The following is a 21,968-nucleotide window of genomic DNA, read 5'->3' as shown; positions in this document are numbered from 1 at the left end:
AATGCCCACAGAGGGTCACTCTCCTCCCTGGGGTTGTGGTGATGCCAGGCCTTTCTCTGGTGACCAGGGGCCCTGTGTGGCACAGACAAGTAGAGGCAGGCTTCACAAAATTGCAGATGCCGATTTATTTACCAAAGGCCAGGGCTGTTTCCACTAGTCCGGCCAATGGTTTCCCACAAGGGTCCCAGCTCAGTCTTCCAAGGGCAAGGCGGGCTGCCTCACTGTGGAGATGGGAGCAATGTTCCCTCCTGGGGCAACAGGGGGTGGCGCTCCTGCCCAGCAGCAACCAGGATAGGCGGTGGATACCAGCACCATCATCTCAGGAAGGCACTTTCAGCTTCGGAGTCCCCAAAAAGAACTGTAGGACACGGTCAGCCAGGAGTGCCAGGCAGAAGTCCAGGGCCAGGACTTGGCCAATGACCAGCTTGAACTGTCAAGGAGGAGGCAGATGAGCTGGGCCAGTGGCTGGGCCTGGCCAGGCTGGACTGAGCCAGGGGCCACTGCTCAGGGCCACTCACCTCCACAGGGATGTCCACGAGGCCAAACTGGCTGTTGAAATCCGGTGAGGAACCAAGGAGCAAGCCAATGATGGCCAGCAGTGATACCGCCAGACTCCACACCAAGGGCTTGTTCTCAGGCAGGCTCTCCATAAAGGGTGGGCCCTGTAATGAAGAGACAGCTGCCTAGCTGCCTGGGGAGGGCTGAGCGGAGGGGGGGGGGCAGGGAAGGCATGAGTAGATGTGTGGGCCTCACCTTGTAGTTGATGGCAAAGGTAGCCATCTGCATGGCCATGGCCATGATGTACACCGTGCTGTTAACCAGGCTTGGCTCAAACTCCTTGTATAGGTCTACAAACTGCTCCTGCCTGCAGGGGGACGTGGGTGTCAGGTCCATCCCCTGCTCAGGCACCTTCTGTGGCCTCCTGCTGCCCTGACAGAGCCAGGGCCCGGCAGGCTGCCCTCTCCTCCTCTCCCCTGGAAGCACTTACTTCTCAGGGCTGCGTGCCTGGGCCTCCCGGTACAGGTAGACGAGGCTCAGGAAGTGGACAGAGAACTGCAGCATCACGGTGAGGATGGTGTACAGGTTGAAGATGTTGGGCAAGGGCCGCTCTCGGGACAGAGTCTTGAGAGGCTGCAGGGCAGGACCGAGAGTCAGGGCCAGCTCAGTCACTTGACAGGCGCTGAGATGACAGCCCTGACCTGGGGGTTGCCTATGCCCCAAACAGTCTGTACTCCAAGGTAGTAATGGAGGTCTGTCAGGAAACAGATTTACTCTCCCTATTCCCGAGATGCAGTTACAGGGGTAAGGGGCATGTCTGGTCCAGCTTGCTAGCCTCCCACCCTATTAAGGTGGGATCTGAAATGTTCTCAGAAGACCCAGGGAAAGTGCTATGATAGGGATTTGGAAAGTGACCATCTCTAAGGCTCTGACTTTATGCCTGGGCTGATGAAAGTTTACATGGTGGGGCCAGCATGAAGGGAGTGTAGCCTTGGGGATAATCCCAAGCCTTCCTCTTTTAGCTCCTGTGAGGTGGGCGAGTAGCTCTAAATATGACCTGAAACTTCTGGAAGCCTAAGCCAAGACAGACCTTGTGTTTCAGGTCACCCTGTACAGCCTTTCCTCACCGCGATGGGAAGTTGACACATGCACCCTCTGGGCACTGGGGCCTCGATTTCACCACGTCAGTGACCAGTGCAGACTCCAGGTTGTGGCAGCACCCTTTCTCAAGAGGCCTCCCTGGGGTCCCTGAGGTCAGCCCCCGAAGTCTGTGACACACTTTCTCCTCACAGCACCGTGTGTCCTCTGTTTGCTGTCATTCATCATTTCCTTTGCCCTGGGGTCTGTGACCTGTCTGAACCCCAAGCTCACAGACAGCAGTATACCCTAAGTGATATCAATGGACACTCCTGTCTCTGAGCTCTAGGTCTCTGTAACTAATCCAATCCCTAAGAGCTCTTGAAATGCCCTACGGCCAGTCCTAGGTGGTCTAGGGCTCACCTTGGAGCGGGAGATGAAGAGGAAGCAGCCGGCCAGCAGCAGCCCCTGCAGGGTGGCCTGGAAGTCGCTGAACTTGACACCCTCCAGGTAGAGGACACTTTGGCTATATGCCAGGATGAGGGCATTGAGGGCCAGGATCTTGAACATCTGCAGCGTAGTCACCAATGTGCAACGGCCCTGCTTGATCACGTGGCAGACTGTGGGGAAGCAGGGCAGAAGTGGGCAGAGGTGCTGGGTGGGTGTGGCTATGGGCAGGACTGGGCAGGGCACTGGGTATGCAGGGCTCGAGGCAGGGGCGGGGTCAGTGCTCGGGACTCACTGCATTGGATGGAGGACAGCTTGGAGGTGAAGGGTGCTGCAATGCTGGCATCCCCCAACTTCACAATAGGGGTGCTCTCGTCCTCGAGGTCACGCAGCACCTGGCTCAACCGGTCCTATGGGGTGGGAGGCAGGGGTCAGCCCTGGCTAGCAAGGGCTCTGGGCATTTATAATCTGAACACTCACCCTGTGGGAGGCTGGTGGCTCCTCAGGGGACAGGAGTGCCGACCTCTGTTTGGTTGACCTGGAGGAGACTCTGGGGCCACTGTTGCTTAAGACCGGGTTGTCCCTTGGCCGCCGTCGCCGTTCTACAACCCTCTCAGGGGCATTGGCCAGGAGGGCTACACCTGAGAGGGTGTTGGGAAGGAGCGATGGGAAGGGCTGGGGGCAGGCCCCAGAGTCCAGCTGCAGAGCTGGGCCCCAGGCTGAGCTACTGCTTACTACCCACCAATTCCAAGATCCCCCCATTTCACTGTCTGCCCTATGGGGCCCTCAGGGACTGGCCACCTTATTTTGCTGGAGACTGGCTTAGCAGATAAAAGCACTTTCCACACGTGCCTGGCATTTGTGTGAACATGAAGAGAGAGAACCAACTTCACAAGGCTGTCCCCTGAGCTTTACAGCTATGCAGTAGCAGGCATGTGCTCTCAGCATGAACATATATCACAACACTAGGGGATGATTTTACAACCCGGGCAGAAAGAAAGCAGGACTGGGGATGCAGTTCAGTGGTGGAGCACCTGCCTGCCCGTGCTCACGTCCCCAAGTTCAGGTCCTTGACAGGGCTCTCTGTGTGGCCCCGGCTGTCCTGGAACTCGCTCTGTAGACCAGGCTGGCCTCTAACCCACAGAGATCCTCCTGCCTCGACCTCCTGAGTGCTGGGATTAAAGGTGTGAGCCATCACTGACCAGCCAGAAGAAAAATTTTTAAGTGTTACTTTCCTTTTGTGAGAGAGAGCGTGAAAGCTGTTATTTAAAAAGGAAAGCGGAAGTCATGAGAAGTCCAGTAGCGAGCAGAGCGACTGCGGCTGTGCTGGTGCAGGCGCGGCTGCTACCCCAGCCCTCTGCAGGCCGAGGCACTAGAATCTAGAGCGCCAGGCTGGGCACACAGCAACGCCCAGGCTCAGAGGAGCACAAACTCCATCAGAGCCTAAAACGAGCAGATGAAAACTAATGGGGGCGGGAAGTGCAGGTCAGGTGGCAAAGAGAAAGCAAAGGTGAGCCTTTGCAGCCCAGGGCGTCCACACCTGTCTTGACAGTGACTGTGGCCAGCACCCCGGCTGTGGGACTGACACCATCCCAACTGCCTCTTCTCTCCTACCCTGTTCCTCATGCCCGTACCTTTCCCTGATCTTGCGGCCTCAACGCTTCTTTTTAAGACAGCTTCCGTGTAACCAGGCTAGCCTTGGACTTGTTGCATAGTCAAGAATGAACTTGAACCCGATTCTCTTGAGCTCTGCTTGGATGAGCGCCACCGCCCAGGGAGGTTATTAGTTAAAATTACTTCTTTTTTCAGTGTCTGGGATGAAATCCAGGCCTTTGTATGTTAAGGAAGACCTGTGTTGCTGAGCCACACCCCTGACCTCCCATTGGAGGATTGTAGACAGCCACTCTACCACAGAGCCACACCCCAGCTCCTATCTTAAGAATTAAATACTCCTCACTATGAGCAACAAGGCCAGGAGAGATGTCCCACACTAGTAATGGAGACAGCTCCCAGCTATTGGCGCTCACCCACGTCAGCATGCTTCAGGGCGCCCACGTCATTGGTACCGTCTCCACACATGAGGGTCACATAGCCCAGCTCTTTCAGGCTAGTGATGACAAATTCCTGCATGGTAGACACGAGATAAATGTGGCTGCAACCATCCCCAAAGCCGCCAGTGCCCAGCCCAGGGTCCTGCACATACCTTCTGCTTGGGGGCCACACGGGCAAACACCTGGACATGAGGGATGAGGCGGAGCAGCTGCTGGGGGTCCACAGCCTGCAGGTGAGCCAAGCCATCACCGGTGAGGCACAGTGCATGCTCCAGGGCCAGTGCCTTGGGAGAGCCCGGGGTGAGAGGCAGCACAATGCTGCTATCAATGGAGCGCCACTCACACGGCCGGCCTGTGGGTCACAGCTACAGTCAGGGTGGGACTCCGGGACCACGAGCACAACCTCACCCACAGCCTGGCCCTGCTCTGGGAATTTCACAGGGAACATACACAGGGCCACAAGCATAGATGAGGAGACAGGGCTGAGGAACCCGAGCCTTGTTCTGGTAGCCGCATGACTGAGCTAGATGCAAACAGGAGGTCTGGTCTCAGAGGCTACACAACACTGCTCCCTCATCTAACAGGTCTCTCCACTGCTAGCCTGAACACCAGCCCTCTTGGTGCTAAGATCCCTCCCATGCCAAGCACCACGGGACCCACTTTTATTTCTGCAGCTCAAATTTAGGAGCAGGCTGGGAGAGGGTGGCTCATCAGCACACCCAGCACTGACTTCCCACCCTAGACTGTCTCAGATGGGAGGTTCAGTCAACCTGGTTGGTCTGTGCATAAAACAACAGGGTCACCCGTCCACAACCCTCAGTCCAAGAAGAACATAGCACACAGGGCTGGAATGGAGGGAGACTTGGAATCAACAGCAGAGAGTGATGACTGAGTTCTATGAGAAGCAGTGGGAAGGTTCTAGAAGCCTTCCTAGCTGGGTACACCTACTACCTTCTATTCTGCCATCCTGCATTGGGCTACCCACCGCTCCTCACACAGATCCTGCACTAAGTGACACTAAGTGACCTGAGCAAGAAGTGAGTTCACTACTTACACAGGAAGGGTTCTAAAGCCTGGTCTCAGAAGATATGTCTGCAAAGACGGGCTTGAAAGCCACTGTGTAGCCCAGGCTGGCCTAGAACCAACAGCAATCTTCCTGCCTCAAGAGCTGGGCTGACAGGAGGATGCCCTCACTCCTAGTTAAGTTGACTTCTTTGGAGTCCCAGCCTCCGTGCTTACAAGCAAGATGCCAGTAGCCAGCTGAGCACTTTACCTCCTCCCCACGATGTACGTAGAAGTTGCCCAGGGCGCAGGGTGGGCAGACAGAAGTGCTGAGAACATGCCATGCCTTTTATCCAGGATCTACCATCCTCAGTTGGGCAACTAGTGCCCTCATCAGGTGTTGGGGACCTAGCAACCCCCGGGCAATGGCACAGCCCAAGGTGAACAAGGCAGTGTGCATGAGGCCTGTTGTAAACAAACGAGGCAGACGCACGCAGGAACCAGTGAGTGTTCTTATGCCACACTGCCTGTGTTCCTCAAGGTGGGGCCGCCGTCAACTGTGGTCAGCAGGAAACAGTGGTAAGGTACTTGTCCTGGACGAGGGCCCAGCTACCCGGCCTCACCTTTCTCTGAGGGAGGATGCAAGATGAGCGTGTGGGCCTTGTCAATGAAGTGCAGTTCCTGAGCCACATGGCAGGCAGTGAGTGGGTTGTCCCCTGTGATCATGACCACCTAGGGGCCCGAGAACAGGGCTTAGCAGGGAATACTTGCTTACCTTGGCCTCACAGCTCCTCCTAGGAAAGTGTGAGGGAAAAGGCCACAACCTGTATGGGACAGAAGAGCCTACCAACCCAGGCTGTGCTATCCAAATGGCAAGGCTGTGCCGGTTCATCAGACACCACGGTCCAGGTGCTGAGCCGGCTCCAGGGGTGTCATACACTAAATGTCAGCTGCTTCTTACAGTAATTCACCTTTTGCTATGTGCTTACAGAAGTGGGTTCTTGATCCTTTGGATAGGAAGGCCAGAAGAAACGTCTGCTCTCTCACAGCTAGAAGCTATAGTTATTTTCTGGGTGTCAGGATCCAAACTCTGGCCCTCAGGGCTGAGCAGCAAGTTCTCTTAACTGGTGAGCAACTCCTAGATCTTACTTTTTGCTTTTTGAGACAGGGTCTCACTATGAGGGCCTGGCTGGCCTTGGACTCACTATGTAGACCATATTGACCGACTGGCCTCTGTCTTCCTAGTGCTAGGATGACAAGCATGTCACCACGTTCAGCTTATTGCTTTTACTTAAAACACAAATTAAGAATTAGCCCTTGGCTGTCAGTGCTCAGGGCCTGGTACCTGCTTGTATAGAGAACACGTTAGAGATGGGAAAGGCAGGCAGGTGGGTCATGACCCAGGAGGGTCCACTGGGTACCAGTCATCTTATTTGCCTCTGAGACTGAGCACCGGGACAGGTCTGGCCTCCAGATCGCTGACCTCCTTCTTACAGTCACACAGTCTGAGGAGAGTGGTGCCATATCTACGCCCAGCTTAAAACCTATGTGTCACAGTTCTCTGCTGCCAGCCCTGCCCCTGCTCTAACTTGTTGCTTTGCTCATACCCGGTGGGATGCATTCTGAATCTCTCGGATCACAGCCTTCGAGTCAGCCTTGAGTGGACAGGAGACCACAATGAAGCCCACGAACTTGAGGCTGCACTCGAGCGCCTCCCGCTTGACCTCCCGGGCCTGTGGACAGATGCAGGACACCTTCACCATCTATCCTCCCCACTAGCCTCTTCAAATCTCCCAGAGCGAGGAACCCAGGCACGAAAGCAGGTTACACGCACCTCAGCAACTAGAGCACTGTGTATGTGTGTATGCGTGTGATGTGTGTATCTGTGTGATGTGTGCATGTGTGTGATGTGTGCATGTGTGTATGTGTGTGATGTGTGTTATGTGTGTGATGTGTTTGTGTGTGTGATGTGTGTATGTGTGTGATGGTGTGGGGAAAGGAGGCCCAGTCCCTTAGGAAGAGAAATGTCAGAGCCAGGAGGGCAGAGGCAAGGTAGGTCCAAGTGGGGTCCAGCTAATGATGATTGTGTCCAGACCCAACTGTGCCTAACCCTTGCGTTTTTGGACATAGACACAACGCAGAGCCCTCTGTGGTTCAATTCAAAAGCAGGACTGTACAAGGCCCTTAAATACCCAGAGAGGACCAGGGAAGGCAGGTGATAAAATCCCAGAAGGCACAGTAGAAGAGTGAACGTGGGGTCAGGGGGACAGGACTAGGGGACAGAGGCTTCGAGTCCTGGCCTGAGTGGGTCTCCACAGTCGGGGACATGTAAGTTCTAGAGGGATGTTTGGCTGTAGGGGAAGGCAGACTGGACCAGGACCAAGAAGCAGGTCAAGACAGTTATACTGTTAGGGTGGCAGGGACAAGAATGGTGGAATCTGAGATGCCTCTAGACTTCCCCAAGGAGGTGCCCATGACATCCCAGAGCAGAGAGGGTAACACAAAAGCTCCCTCCCACTGATGTGGCAGGGCAGCAGGCCCTCACCTGCTGATGCGTGAGATGCCCTAGCTCCTTGTAGCCCAGAGCCAGGACACGGGCTCCTTCCCGAGAGATCTCAGTGTGGATGTGGTGGTAGTCAGCCGGGCACTGGGAAAACTGCATGGAACACAGGGGAACATCACTGCCTGGTCCCTGCCTGCCCCTTAACCCAGGGTGGGGCTGGCTCACCATGGAGTGCAGGGTTTCAGGGGCCCCCTTCACAGCCGCGATGTAGCAGAGGTCAGTGGAGCCGAGCTTCTCGTAGGAGGCGAGCACGGACATTCGCTTCAGGGCACTGGCAAAATGAAAGCGCTGGTGAATTTTCAGCCCCTGAGTTTTAATACTTCGGGGGAAAACTTTCTCATCTGGAAACAAATAAGCACAAGTCCTGAGGGGCTTTGCTCCAGAGAGGCAGCCAAGCCCCCCTCCGCCATCTCCAGAACCCTGCTGGTTACAATTGGCACAGTGGATCAGCCACAGAAGACTTGACACTGACCCCAAAAAGATACTGATGCGAGGCCAGCCTGGCACTAGACTGGGGGAATGTCACCATCATGCCCAGGATAGAGGTCGCCCGCGCCAGGCCTTGGATGGCAGTCCCTCACCTTTGGTCAGTGTCCAGTCTACGGCTGTCAGCATGGCCTTCTCCAGGGGATCACCCACAAGGGTGCCATCATCCAACTGAATCAGCGAGTGGCAGGAGGCCAGGGCCCGGTGTGTTTCTATGGGAATGCTGGACACTGGGGTCACCTCTTTCCCATCTCTGCAAAGACAGGGACAGTTAGTTACAAGGTGGCTAGAGGAGGAGCTGCACCTCTACCAGGGAGGGGAATCTTCAGTGAGGGCTACTAGGGGCCACCCTCTGAGCTGCCAGTACTCAGTGTCATGGTCACTAAAGATACCTTGGTGAGGAGAGTGGACCTTCTGAGACTATCAGCCTCAAGGATGACTCCTGAGGTCACAACAGATGGAGCACCAGGTCTGTGCTGGCTGTTCTGGGCCTGAGTCAACCTCCTTACCCCTGATACCACTCAAACTGACATCCATGTAGGACCCTCTGTAATGGAGGCTCAGGTCAAGCTTGGTTCTATTCGCGGGGGCAGACAGATGGGGGTCAGTCCCTTTATGCTTACCTCAGCCCTGCCACACCACGCACCACCAGGCTGTCACTCGTCAAGGTGCCCGTCTTGTCAAAGCAGCACACTTCCACCTTGCCAGCAAAGGGGATCCGGAAAGGCTCCGTGCAGTACATGTCTGCGGTGGGACGGGACCCGGAGTCAGTGTCCTCCAGAACCCAGCTTGCTCTGTACCCCACCGCACCAATCTCTCGGTACTCACAGAGCTTGGCCAGGGCTATGAGGGAGGTGTTGACAGCCAGGGACAGCTCAATGGGCAGTTCAGGGGGTACAACTGAGGTGAGGATGAGGGTGCACTCAAGAAAGAGCTTGTAGCGGTTCCGGCTGGGATCCTTGGTCCCTGTGGAAACAGGGCCTGGCAGCCTGGGGCAGGGATGGGGCCGTGGAGCAGGGGCCGCCAGGGTGCTTACCTTCGACCCACACATACACAGCTGCAGCAATGGCAAACACCAGGAGGAAGAGGATGAAGATGAAGGTTTCCAGGTTGTTTGCGGTAACTCTCTTCACCCCAAAGAGAATTGTACGTAGCAGCTTGCCCTGCAGGGATGGGGTAGAGGGAACAATTTTTCCCGGGAGGTTTATGGGGGACAGTGGCCTCCCCTCCCTGAATGCAGAGGTTGGCTTCTCTTTCTAGGAAACAGCAATGCCCACCTTAGACCATGAAACAGGAAGACAAGAGCCTTAATTAAGCATGCCAGCCACGGGGCCACAGGGGAAGGGTGGGAAGTATGAAGGGAGAAGTCACCCCTCCTGGGAACCCCTGAAGCGTTAACCAGAGCACCTCTCTTAAAATCCCTCTCCTAGGATGGCAACAGCCAGACTGCCTTGGGCACACCCCCGTTAGCTCAGGCCAGGGAAAGCAAGCCAGTAATAGGATGGCAAGGCTTGTACTAGTCTTAGGGTGAATGTTCTGGAAGGATCCATCACACACTTTGGGCTCTCCTAGATGTGATCAAAGACCATACCTGGGAAGTGTTGAATCCAGTCCTCAGGACGTAGGCCACACATCCATTGTCAACCGCTGAGGAGACAAGTAGAGGCAGGTGTCAATGACACTTGTCTTACCTTCTTCATGCTACAGCACGTCTGGGACACCCAGGACACCCTCGAGGCACTTACACTTCAGGCCGGAGGTTGCCTTCTGCGGAGGGATGTGTTGTACCACCTTGGTGCCCCCAAAGATGACATGTAGCCGGGCATCGGCCTGCAGGTCTAGGACACGGTCTGGGCTCAGGTCTTCAATGGGCTCCTGAGAAAGGAAGTTGGATGATTACCTCACTTCAAGTCTTCCAGAGCTGAGGCATTAGTAGGCTGCATCTCTGGAAGGCTGGCCCCCAGAGACTTGTCCAACTCCTATGAGAGCCCCACCCTAGGTCAGCAAATCCTATCCACCTGGGCTCCTTAGCCAGTGCCTCCTCACCAAAGGACTTGTGGACTTAATGCCCCGTGATCTGCATTAGACCTCCTTGGTGATACTGCTCATATTGATTGGGTAGCCTGGTTTCTCTACCTGGCTCGCCTATATCAATGGAAATGACTCTAGCCCACTGGCCTCTCCCACCCTGTATCTTTCTTCAAGGACTGTTAGTGAACTGTGGGTCCCACCCTTCACCTTCATCTGTGGCACGGATTCCCCAGTGAGCATCGCCTCATCCACGATGCAGCGGCCCCGCAGCAGCAGCACATCGCATGGTACCAGGTTTTCCTGGGGGGATCGGCCTGCAATGTGCAGGCAGCAGGGTCAGCCACAAACTAAGGTAAGGGTTTCTGTCTGGAAAGAGAGAATCCTGCCTCACCTATAGACACGATGTCCCCAGGAACAATCTCATCACTGGCCACAGGCCTCCACTTTCGGCTGCGGTAGACCTGGAAGTATGAGTAGGGGAAGTGTGTCAACACAGAATACAAATGGTGCCCACCCAGAGCTGGGCAGGGTTACCATCCACCTGTCCCACCAGTCCCACCTGTATCATGTGGGGCTTGTTGCCCATCTTGCGGATCTCTGACATGTTCCTCATCTGCTGCTGCACTAAGGAGGCCTCGAAAGCCACCAGCATGGACAGAGTGAAGACACTGTAGTACCAATATTCATCCAGGCACCAGAGCCCAACGCAGAACACCTGTGATTCAGCAGTCTGTTAGGCCTTGCCCACCTGTCCTGTATCCAGAAACCCCAGCAAACACCAATGATCCTTGAGAGCAGGGAGAAGCTCTGGGGTTTGCAAGGGCAGCCAGGCTTACTCTGGCTGAGACAGACAAAGAAGGAGCTAGTACAAGGACCAGTATCATTACCTGGAACACGAAGAAAGGGGCCGTGGCTCTCTCCTTGAAAAGCTCAGAGAAGTCAGGCACCACCATTTCAGCCCTGCAAGAGACCATAGCCACTAAATTCTCCAAATTTCTGGTTGAGGCTGAGGAAGAGGCAGCCCTGGCCCTGCTACCTCTAACTGGGAACTTCTGCAGGTTTCCAAACACACAGGCTATCCAAGGTGGGAGCCACTCCTTGCTTGTTGCAAGCGAGCTAAGACTGGCTGACAATGTGCCACTGAGACTCTTGCTCTGCTGAACCCTGTGACAGGCTCCTCCCAGTACCACCCACCCCAGGGCAAGATGAGAATACCTGCTCAGTGACACAGGCAGCAGGACAGGGGTGTTGGGAAGAAGGGGAACTCTGGTGACAGACGCTAATCCCCATGGGGCCTGGATGTTCTTTTCCTGAGACAGGTTCTCATGTAGCCCAGGCTCTCTTCAAACTCCTTATAGGGCCAAGGAGGAGATCTGAACTTCTGATATCCCTTCCTCTACTTTCTGAGTGTGCCACCATGACCAAGTTTATGTGGTGGAGGGGATGGAACCCTGAACCTTGGGATCCCCCCCTTTCTTTTTTCCGGGCTGGCCTAGAACTCACAGAAATCAAATTGTTTCTGACTCCTGAGTACTGGGATTAATGATGTGCACTACAATGCATGGTCCTTTAAAAAGACTTTCGCTTTTGCATGAAGAGGGGAGATAACATGCATGTGATACAGTGTGTGACAGTCAGACGACAACGTTGCTGGGCTTGGTGTCAAGGGCTCATACCCACTGAGCCATCTTGCAGGCCTTGGGATTTTGTAGTGTTTTCCTGAATATGTCCTGGGTTCAAGGGCCCAAGAAGCTTGTCCCTGGGGTGTCTCCTACAACAGCATGTGGTCACCCAGTCTGACCTGGATCTCCTTTGCTCTGCTCTCAAAGTCCAAGGGCACTCAGACTCCCCAGACATGCTGTGATCTGAGAAGGTGAAACTACAGAATGATCCCATAGATTAAAAACAAAAACACCCACAATGACAGCATGAAAATGTGACCCAGGCCATTAATGTGGCCAACACCAGGGTTGTAGAGACCAACAAATGATTCTTCTAACTTGACACTGGACGTGGCAACTGAGTCATGAAAGAACTTTGTAGGCAGTGAGGGGTGTGGCTTAGTGGCAAGACTCCTGGCTAGCATGTGTCAGGCACCAGGTTCCATGTCCACAGGTTTCCTGACTAACCACCATTGTCAGGGTGGACACCCTGTGATGCCATATAATGATGTTTGGTACCCAGCTTTGGGCTGTCCTTTCCCAGATGTGTATCAGAACCTTAGTTTGGCCGGGCGTTGGTGGCGCACGCCTTTAATCCCAGCACTCGGGAGGCAGAGGCAGGCAGATCACTGTGAGTTCGAGACCAGCCTGGTCTACCGAACGAGTTCCAGGACAGCCTCCAAAGCCACAGGGAAACCCTGTCTCGAAAAACCAAAAAAAAAAAAAAAAAAAAAAAAAAAAAAAAAACACCCAAAAACAAAACCAGAACCTTAGTTTTAGTAAGAGATTAAAGGAGAAAGTCCACATGGAATATGTCATCCTACCCAATATCAAAGTGGCATAAATGTATTTTGTTTTGTTTTCCTTTTTCAGTGTTGGAGGCGGAATCCAGTCTAGCTCATTAGTACTCAGCTACTGAGCTGTAGTCCAAACCGACCGAGCATGCATCATCACCATGTCTAGTGTGTCAAGATGCTTATGAACATAAGCAGCTGAACAGAAATTTCAAGATAGTATCTAATTTCATGCTGGGTGGTGGCGCACGCCTTTAATCCCAGCACTCAGGAGGCAGAGGCAGGCAGATCTCTGTGAGTTCGAGGCCAGCCTGGTCTACAGAGCGAGTTCCAGGACAGTCTCCAAAACAATACAGAGAAACCCTGTCTCGAAAAAACAAAAAACAAACAAACAAAAAAAAAGAAATCCCAGCACTGGGGGTAGAGACAGCACTGCTGGTGTGACTACTCAGTAAGGCTATTTAGTGAGCTACAATTCAGGACCCTGCCTTAAAAACAAGGTGGATGTCCCAGCACTCAGGAGGCAGAGGCAGGCGGATCTCTGTGAGTTCCAGGCCAGCCTAGTCTACAGAGAGAGTTCTAGGACAGCCTCCAAAGCCACAGAGAAACCCTGTCTCGAAACCCCCCCCCCACCCAAAAAAAACCAAGGTGGATGGTTCCCACAACGCCACCTGAAGCGAACCTCCAGTCTCTACACACACACAGCCTCTCACCCCACACAGGCAAGAGGGGATTACAGCAGTCACAAGACAGACAATTGGAGAATGGTCACAGAGGACAGGACAATTCTCATAAACGAGTAAAGCTGAGGCTCCTGGCCCTCTTAGGGATGTTGGCAGACAAGTTTGGAGAACTAGAGGCGAACACGCTTCTCGAATGGGGCCCCTGTCACGTAGCATCTCTGGCTTAAAAGCAGAGCCTTCTGCCCTGTTGCCAGGCTCCTTGACCAGGAGCAGAGCAGGCAGCAGCGCACAGGGGCCCACGGGGCAGCCAGGACTCACTTGTTGCTCCCAAACTTCTTCTCTGCAGCTCGGATCTCTGACTCTTCCTGGAAGCCTCTGTTGCTCTGATAGTAGGAGAAGGCCTTCCCCACCGGAAAGGCCACTGGGAGGAACTGCTTTTTCTCCAGGGCGTCATAGGAGTATTTGATCTTCTGGAACTCAAATGACAGTACCTCCAGCCCATCTTCACCCTAGGGAATGGGGGATGGGACATCACAGATACCACACAAATGCCTATTTCAGTTACCCTGCAGAACATCACTACCTACCTTGTCACGGTGCAGGGCCACCAGCTCAGTGGAGCCATTGTTAGGGGTTGGTACCACCTTCACAAAGGTTGCTCTGCTGGGGTCATACTCCTGTCAAAAGCCAAAGACTGCTATTGAGCCCTTTTTAACCCGAAAGTGCATGCCCTCACAGGAGCAGAGGAGTGTGGGCATGTTATGAATGTTGTAGATATGTCCCTAGGCTCTAGTGCTGGCTTGGCCACACTCTACTTCATCACAAGCATACTCATCCCCGGGATTCTGGACATGAACTCTAACCCGTATGGAACATGTATCGTACATACTGTCCATTCACTTGACTCACGTCCGGCTACAACCCACTTGCTGCCACACTGGCCTCTCTGGCTATGGACGTGACACAAAACCATAAGCATACTTGAAACACCATGAGACTTTCTCTCTCAGGAAGTTAGTTATGAGACTCCCTAGAGTAATTACGCTGATGACTACACTGTGCTGTGACGTCAAGAGGTTGGCCATGCCTCCCTGCTTCACACCGTCTTCTTTGCAGGAAGCAGGCACACTCAGACAGCTAGCTCTCCCGATTCCTTCAGGCCTGTGCTTAAATGCCACCTACTCTGGAGCCTGCTCCAGGTGGCCCAATCTACAGCTAGTGTGAGCTGAGACACCTGTTAGGGTTATCTGTCTTCTGCAATAACAAACGGGACCATTTCATCCCCAGTGGTTTTCTCCATGTCACTCTCCTGACACAAGGACCACCCTCCCATGAGCTGTTTTAATAGACCTGCACTGATTGGAGGAGGAGGGACACGGTGGTGACCCTGCAGGAATGCCACTCCAGAGGGACTGCATGGCCCGGAACCATAGAGAAAACAGAAACAAACACACAATGATGAGCTTCTCTGACACAGAAGGCAAGCACTCTAACACTGAGGCAGGCTCTTTACAGGCCATCTTATCTTCCCTCATTGCAGGGTGAAACTGAAACCCAGGGAGAAAGAAGCAAACCCCCATCTGTCTCCTCACCCCAAGGCTGCTTAGCTCCTCCCACTCACTTCTCCATCCTGGGAGAGGAAGTTCACGCCTACACATGTTTAGCTACAGTCCAAAAGCCCTCTAGACACTCACCCCCACAACTCTACCACGACCCTCAGTCCCACGCTCAGAAAGCTGGGCCCCTCTGCAGGATAAATGAAGGAGACAACAGGGTGCACTCTCTTGGGACTGAGGATTCAATGCACACAGAACCAGGGAGGGTAGGTAAGGGTATTCTGGTTTTTCCTGCAGTACTTGACACTTCCTTCCTTTCCTGAGGACCAACCCAGAGCTAGAGTTAGAAAGGAAACTGGCTTGAGCAGATATCAGTGCCCAGGCTTCAAATTTGGCGTGATCTGTAGTGTGGTCATTGGATGTTACATGCCAACTTAGAGCACCTTGTAGTCACTGCTTCCTGTAATGGCACTGTATTTAGAATTGTGAACTTGGATCACTGCACTGTCTTGCTGTATTGTATAACCACCCTGACAAGTCCCCAAAGAATTAACCACCCTTATCTTATAGCAAGATATCATGAGACTCTAAACTATTAAGTCACTTAAAACTAGCTCCTGCCCATCTTAAGCACCAGGATGAACTGCACGCTCCTTTGGATCTAGCAAGGGACAGAGGCTGAACACAGACTAGGGTCTAGCCTCACACTTCGGGGAGAGAAAAAAAGTAGGAGCCAGAAATGGTGGCACAGGCTTTTAATCCCAACATGCTGGAGACAGAAGTAGGCAGAGATCTCTGAGTTCCAGACGAGCCAGGGCTGCATAGTGAGACCCTGTCTTAGGAAAACAAACAAAAACAAGAAAAGAAAAACCAAGGTAGAGATAACGGAGAGGGAAGGTATAGGATCGTTCCAAAACACCACGCCATCTGGTAACATAGGGGTTCTGCGATAGGTCTGTTTTAGTTTCTTGCGAATCGAAGTGACCACACCACAGTCGCATGGCGAGTCACAGCGGGGTCAGATTTAGGCCTAAACCACAGGGCAGAGGGCGGCTCTGGAGACTCGGGCCTCGCCCAGACAAGGCTGCAGACGGGACTGGGGATGTGCAAGCCCGCGGCGGCCCGGAACCCCACCCCCACCCCCCGCTCGGCTCCACGTCGCCTGGGTCCCGGTCCGGGTCGTGCGCGCGCACTTACCGGGGTGCAGGTGAGCGCGCAGTGCGCGTGCACAGACCAATGCCCTGACAGGACAGTGAGTGCGTGCGCGAGGCAGATGGTGGCGAGCGCCAGCAGAGCGGCCTCGGGGACCTGGGTCCAGCTGCTGCCCCAGCCCCAGCACCCGCTGGCGGCAGCGCCCAGCCAGGCCGGGTACAGCAGCCCGGCGAACGGCAGCACGGTGAGGCGCCGCAGAAGCGCCAGCCGCCGGTAGGGCCACACGGCGGCCACCAGCTCATCGCCACTCGCTATGAGCGCTGGTCCGGCGGCCAGCATCGGCCGCGGCCGCCGCTCAGGCTGGGGAGGCCCGTTGCCCCCGGCCCCGCCAGGCCGGGCCCCGCAAAGAACCGCGTTGCCCACCGCCGCCATCTTTCCCAGGGCTGCCCTGACTTCCGGCAGAGGCACCGCCTTACTTCCGGCAAGTTACTTCCGGCGAGGCCTGAGCGCCACCATGAATGCTTTTAGGACTAGGAAGCGCCGGTGGAAAGCGCTAGATAGGTCGGGAAGTGCCTGCTCAGGGAGCTGCCATGACAGACTGTGGCTGGAAGGAGAGTAAGGGTGTTGCCGTGACGAAGAAGGAACCAAAGACCCAATCAGCTTGCTAAGGGGTGCAACGCCGGACGAAGACCGGAAAAGACGAGGCAGGCAGGGCGGGCTTGACGCTACGAGACCTGAAAGGGAAGAGCCAACGACGTGGGGCGGGGCCTCAGCACGTGACGGGGAAAGCCAATCAAAGATGAGGGCTTAGGAGGTGGGGTCTTTGAGGGCGGGGTCTGGTAGGAGGGCGGAGCTTTCGAAAGGTAGCCCCAAGAGTGGCTGTTCCGTGCTAGCCACACAGTAATGATTCACAAAATGGTCACATTAACGTAAGAAATGGGAAATTTGGTATTTGTATGAAATTCGTTTTAGTGTTAGTCACCTATTCTGTACAAATGCTATTATTTGGACACAACCATAATAGGAGTTTTTGAAGATTATAAATGTCAGTGGCCATGAGAAATACAGCAGTATAACTATTATTCAACAAGGGAGCTCCTGGAAAAGGCCATGGAGTCACTTCATCTCTTTCCTAAGAATAGCTTTGGGTGATTCCCACTGCTTGTGTGTGTTTACCTCACGAAAATATCCCATCTACTGGGTACACATGTATCTGTGGGAAGTCAGGAGGGTGATTTTTTTTTTTTTTTGAGACAGGGTTTCTCTGTGGCTTTGGAGGCTGTCCTGGAACTCACTTTGTAGACCAGGCTGGTCTCGAACTCACAGAGATCCGCCTGCCTCTGCCTCCCGAGTGCTGGGATTAAAGGCGTGCGCCACCAACGCCCGGCCTGGAGGGTGATTTATTTGGCTGTTTAATCGTGACACATAGAATATATACTGGGTGCCTTGTATTCTCGAATAGGCCCAAGGAATTCAGCGGTAAGAGCGCCCCACTGCTCACCCTGAGGCTAGAAGCAGCAGCCTCGGATCTCACACTAGCTTTTCCTTTGATGCAGCGCTGAGAAGCCCCTTTAACCAGTTAACATTTGGTGAAAATGGTGATGTGGACCAAATGCCATGGTTAGCGCAAATCTGTGTTCCTAGAGGCCTCGAAAGCACAGAGCTACAAACTTCTAGCTTAACAACACACAACTGTAGTTTTATGTACTTATACCCCTTCTCCCTTCTTAGAAAACATAGCCCCTTACTCTGTTAACCCTCAATGCCTCTTAAGCTATGCCAAGACACTTTACAAGTCACATTCCCTTGGAGACTTAAGGCACAGAACGTGTCTGTTTTCTTGACCCTGAGGTATCCATGCCCAGTATCCTTGCTATTGCTAGACAATTGCTAATTGTGTCTGTGTGGGTGCTGGGAACCGAACTCTGGTGTTCTCAAAGAGGAGTAGACATTCTTAACCACTAAGCTCTTTCATAGCACCCATAATAGGAATCTCAAATATTGCTAATTATGTGATAATTAGTATGTGAGAAAATATTTTAAAACATTTATTTATGTGTGTTACACATGTAGCCGTTAGACAGCTCACTGTAATTGGCTCTCCTTCCATTAGATGGGTGATTAGGGCTGATGGCAAATGCCTTTACACAGGAGCCGAGCCATTGTGCCACAACATTTTATCTGACATTTTCATTGTTTGTGTTTTGTTTTCCAGACAAGGTCTCATGGAGCCCAAACGTGCCTCAAATTCACTATGTAGTGAAAACTGGCCTGGAAATCCTGTTCCTTTTTCCTCAACTTCCCCACATGAGATTCGGGGGTGGGCTACTACACAGAGAGTGCTATGAGCTTTTCCAGGTCTTTATTGCATAATTAAATTTTCTAGATTACATTTTTGCATATTCTTTTTTTTTTTGTTGTTTATTTGCTTGTTTTTCAAGACAGGGTTTCTCTTTATTGCTTTGGAGGCTGTCCTGGACTCTGTAGACCAGGCTGGTCTCGAACTCACAGAGATCTGTCTGCCTCTGCCTCCCGAGTGCTGGGATTAAAGGTGTGCATCACCAACCCCGCCGGAATGAATATTCTTTTTATGTGTATTTGACCATCAGATCATGCAGTGCTTACAGATTCCAAAAGGGAGTCAGATCCTTTGGAATGGAAGCTACATACAGATGTCAGTCACCATGTGTGCACTATGAACCAAACCTGCTTTGTCTTTAAAGTGTCCTTTTAAAAAAAGATTTATTTGTTTGTTTATCTATTATGTATGTGTTCTGCCTGCATGTATGCCTGCCCGCCAGAAGATGGCAGCAGATCTCATTATAGATGGTTGTGAGTCACCATATGGTTCTTGGGAATTGAACTCAGGACCTCTAGGAAGATCAGCCAGTGCTCTTAACATCTGAGCCATTTCTCCAACCCTTTCAAAGTGTTCTTAACCATGGGAATATTGCCCTAGCCCTTTGTTCTTATGGAGCACAAATAAAAGACTTTATAAAAAGAGAAATATAACTCCCACTCCTGAGGTCTGACAACATTTTCTGGCCTCCACACACACGGCATACACTCTCATACACATATAAAAAAATAATAAATAAAAAGAGAAATAGCCAGATAGTGGTAGTACATGCATTTAATCCCAGCACTTGGAAGGCAGAGGCAGGTGGATCTCAGTGAGTTTGAGGCTAGCCTGGTCTACAAAGTAAGTTCCAGGACAGCCAGGACTGTTATACAGAGAAACCCTGTCTTGAAAAACCAAAACTAACCAACCAAACATCACCCCAACAAAAATTAAAAATAAATTCGATAAGACTTTGTAATCATATTTAATAAACTTATAAAATTAATATATTTGAGCAGAGCATGGTGTCACAGGCCTTTAGTTCCATCAATCAGGAGACATAAGCAGGATATCTGTGAGTTTGAAAACAGTTTGGTCTATACAGCAAGTTCCAAACCAGCCAGGATTACTTTGTGAGACCCTGCTGTAAAAGATAAAAAAAAGACATGTTTGTTTCTGCCCACTTTACAACATAAATTCTTCTTCTTTTTCAATATTGCTTTACTTTGTAGAGCAGGCCTGTCATCCCATGTAGCTGAGGCAGAAAGATGACAAATTCAAAGTCATCCTGAGCACTTAATAAGACTTTCTGTAAACTTAAAGAAGTAATAAAAGTGTTCACTAGCTCAGTGTTAGAGTGATTACCTAATGTTCTTGGAACTCTAGGTTTGATGCTCAGTGATGTAAAGCAAGCAAACAGAATGAAAAAGCCTTGACTGTGTAGCCTGCTGTTGCACAGCAGTTTTCTCTGTCGAAACAACTGGAGGAACCCTTGATAAGAGGACTAAGGAAGTTCTACACACCTCTTTCCTCTATCCTGCCCCCAGGGGATCAATCCCCAGTCCTTGGGCTTGGCAGAAAATGCCTTTGCCTGCTGAAACCCCTCACTGCCTGACTCTAAGACTGAGGACATAACAATTCAAAGTCTGAGGAAGTTCCTGAAACTTAGTAAGTGCACAAGGCTCATTCCTTCTCGAGGCTATGAAAATAGTCAAGTTGCTTGCATGTCATTCAGAGAACTCCAGGTTTGCAGCTTGGAGCCCTCACCTGTTTGGGGGTGGGCTTTCAATGATGCTCCTACCTTTGAGTCCTTGTTCTTTTCAAGCAACCACTAAGCCATACTCCTGATAACTCCAATAAACTCATTGATTCAGCAAGTTGAACGTCAGGGTTTCCCTTCATCTGCCGTCTGCTCCCTCTCTGGGGTGAGTTGATGTTTGTTTGTATCTCTGTAGGAATAGTGTCACACAGCATAAATGCGCATGCTTGACAGGGGCTGACAGAAGCCAGGATGGGAAGGAATAGGGGCATTGTCCCTGCAATGGGTGCTGACTTGTGTGAGGGGAAAACATCTCAGGGGATCCCAATATGGCTCCCTTTCCCTTATGGTGGAGAATCACTTGTCTTCCTGAGCTGTGTGCTCCCTGCAGTGGATGGTAAGACAAGCAATCATGCCTGAGCTGTCTGAGGATGTATACATCTATACATCATGTTTGTACCTGGTGCCTGCAAAAGTCAGAAGGGAGGGTGTTGGAGTCCTTGGGACAGAAGTGACAGATGGTTGTGAGTTGCCGTGTGGATTCAGAGAATCAAACCTGTGCCTTCTGGGAGAGCAGTTAGTGCTCTTAACTCCTGAGCCACCTCTCTAGTTCGAAGAGACTTGGTTTTTAAACTTTGAATTTTTAAAGACTGTGGGACTTTTAAAATAAGAATGTTTGGCCAGTGGTGGCACATGCCTTTAATTCCAGCAGAGGCAGGCAGATCTCTGTGAGTTCGAGGTCAGCCTGGTCTACAAAGTGAATTCCAGGACAGGCTCCAAAGTTACACAGAGAAACCTGTCCTCAAACAGACAGACAGACAGATTGGCCTGTTTGGCAAGCCTGTGGTGGCATTTTCTTGATTAATGATAGATGTGAGAGTTCCCAGGCCAGGCAGTGCCACCTGGACAAGTTGTCACTGGTGTATAACAAAGTGAAATGAACAGGTCGGGGGGGGGGGCACGCCAGTGGGAGAGCAGCACTGCTGCATGTTCCTGCCTCCTGAGTCTGGCCTTGCTTCCCTCAGTACTATGAGGTGGGGAATGTAAGCCAAATGAACACTTTCCTCCCAGAAGCTGCTTTCGGCCCTGGTGTTTTATCACAGCAATAGAAACCCTAAGACAGACTGACCTCATACTCCTTCCGCCATGTCTTCCTCATACTCCTTCCGCCATGTCTTCCCCATCACAATGGAATGTAGTTCCTCTGGAACCATACACAAAAAATACAGTTCCTTCCCTAAATTGCTTTTTGTTAGAATAGTCTATCACAGCAATAGAAATATACCCTCATCCCTGTTCCTCCACTGTTCCAGGCTGGCCTCGAACTCAACAGGGATCCACCTGCCTCGGCCTCCCAAATGCTGGGTAAAGGCGTGCACCACTGCTACCACCATCCGGCAGGAGAGGAGATCTTAACTGGAGTAGTTTGGAAGAACATGTGTGCTATGAAAGTAGAGGAAACGAATACTTGTGTTAAGGTGTAGCCCGAGAAAGATGAACTATAGGAGATGGTCCTGACCCCTGAGGATCACCAGGTCCTGCTCTTGGGCGTCTTTCTAGTGGTGAGGCAGGATTACTGCAGTGAACACTGACTGCATAGTAGAGTGTGCACAGTGGCAACTCGGTGTCCAGGAGGAAGTACTGGAAGTGCTATGAGGACAGCTTTACCGGGGTTAAGGGTAGGGTTAGGGCCAGCTTAAATACAACTGTCCCCTGAGCTGGACGGGGGGGTGGGGGTGGGGGTGGGGGGGGCCAAACCTTGGAGGGCGGGTTATGGCTGTCATTTGAGTTCCACCACTCGGCCTTGGGAAGCAGGTGTCACTCAAGCCTTGCTAGCCAATCAGGATCGGGGAGCGCTGCGTCTACT

The 21,968-nt window shown here is 52.3% G+C and overlaps 1 protein-coding gene and 1 long non-coding RNA gene across 2 annotated transcripts; both read right to left on the bottom strand.

The window, feature by feature from the left end:
• Positions 1-101: 101 nt before the first annotated feature.
• Positions 102-16,723, bottom strand: Atp13a1 (ATPase 13A1). Its single transcript, XM_005086159.4, has 26 exons — positions 16,047-16,723; positions 13,881-13,970; positions 13,612-13,802; positions 11,043-11,115; positions 10,715-10,870; positions 10,547-10,616; positions 10,363-10,469; positions 9,870-9,999; positions 9,716-9,771; positions 9,161-9,287; positions 8,953-9,090; positions 8,748-8,868; positions 8,220-8,377; positions 7,804-7,979; positions 7,621-7,731; positions 6,683-6,808; positions 5,699-5,807; positions 4,226-4,425; positions 4,050-4,146; positions 2,503-2,663; positions 2,318-2,432; positions 1,999-2,195; positions 989-1,131; positions 754-865; positions 519-662; positions 102-430 (listed from the first exon to the last, which is right to left on the bottom strand). Exons 1-26 carry the CDS (start codon positions 16,431-16,433, stop codon positions 320-322), a joined length of 3,606 nt encoding a protein of 1,201 aa, XP_005086216.1. The 5' UTR covers positions 16,434-16,723; the 3' UTR covers positions 102-319.
• Positions 16,724-19,307: 2,584 nt separating this feature from the next.
• On the bottom strand, positions 19,308-21,956 carry LOC121139110. Its single transcript, XR_005875947.1, has 4 exons — positions 21,860-21,956; positions 21,231-21,305; positions 20,144-20,291; positions 19,308-19,486 (listed from the first exon to the last, which is right to left on the bottom strand). It is a non-coding gene; the product is annotated as an uncharacterized LOC121139110 (long non-coding RNA).
• Positions 21,957-21,968: the final 12 nt, after the last annotated feature.

This window comes from Mesocricetus auratus, unplaced genomic scaffold (genome assembly GCF_017639785.1).
Source record: "Mesocricetus auratus isolate SY011 unplaced genomic scaffold, BCM_Maur_2.0 Super-Scaffold_6731, whole genome shotgun sequence".
Classification (NCBI taxonomy): domain Eukaryota; kingdom Metazoa; phylum Chordata; class Mammalia; order Rodentia; family Cricetidae; genus Mesocricetus; species Mesocricetus auratus.
The sequence above is the reverse complement of the archived record's forward strand: the minus strand, read 5'-3'. Positions and strand labels throughout refer to the sequence as shown.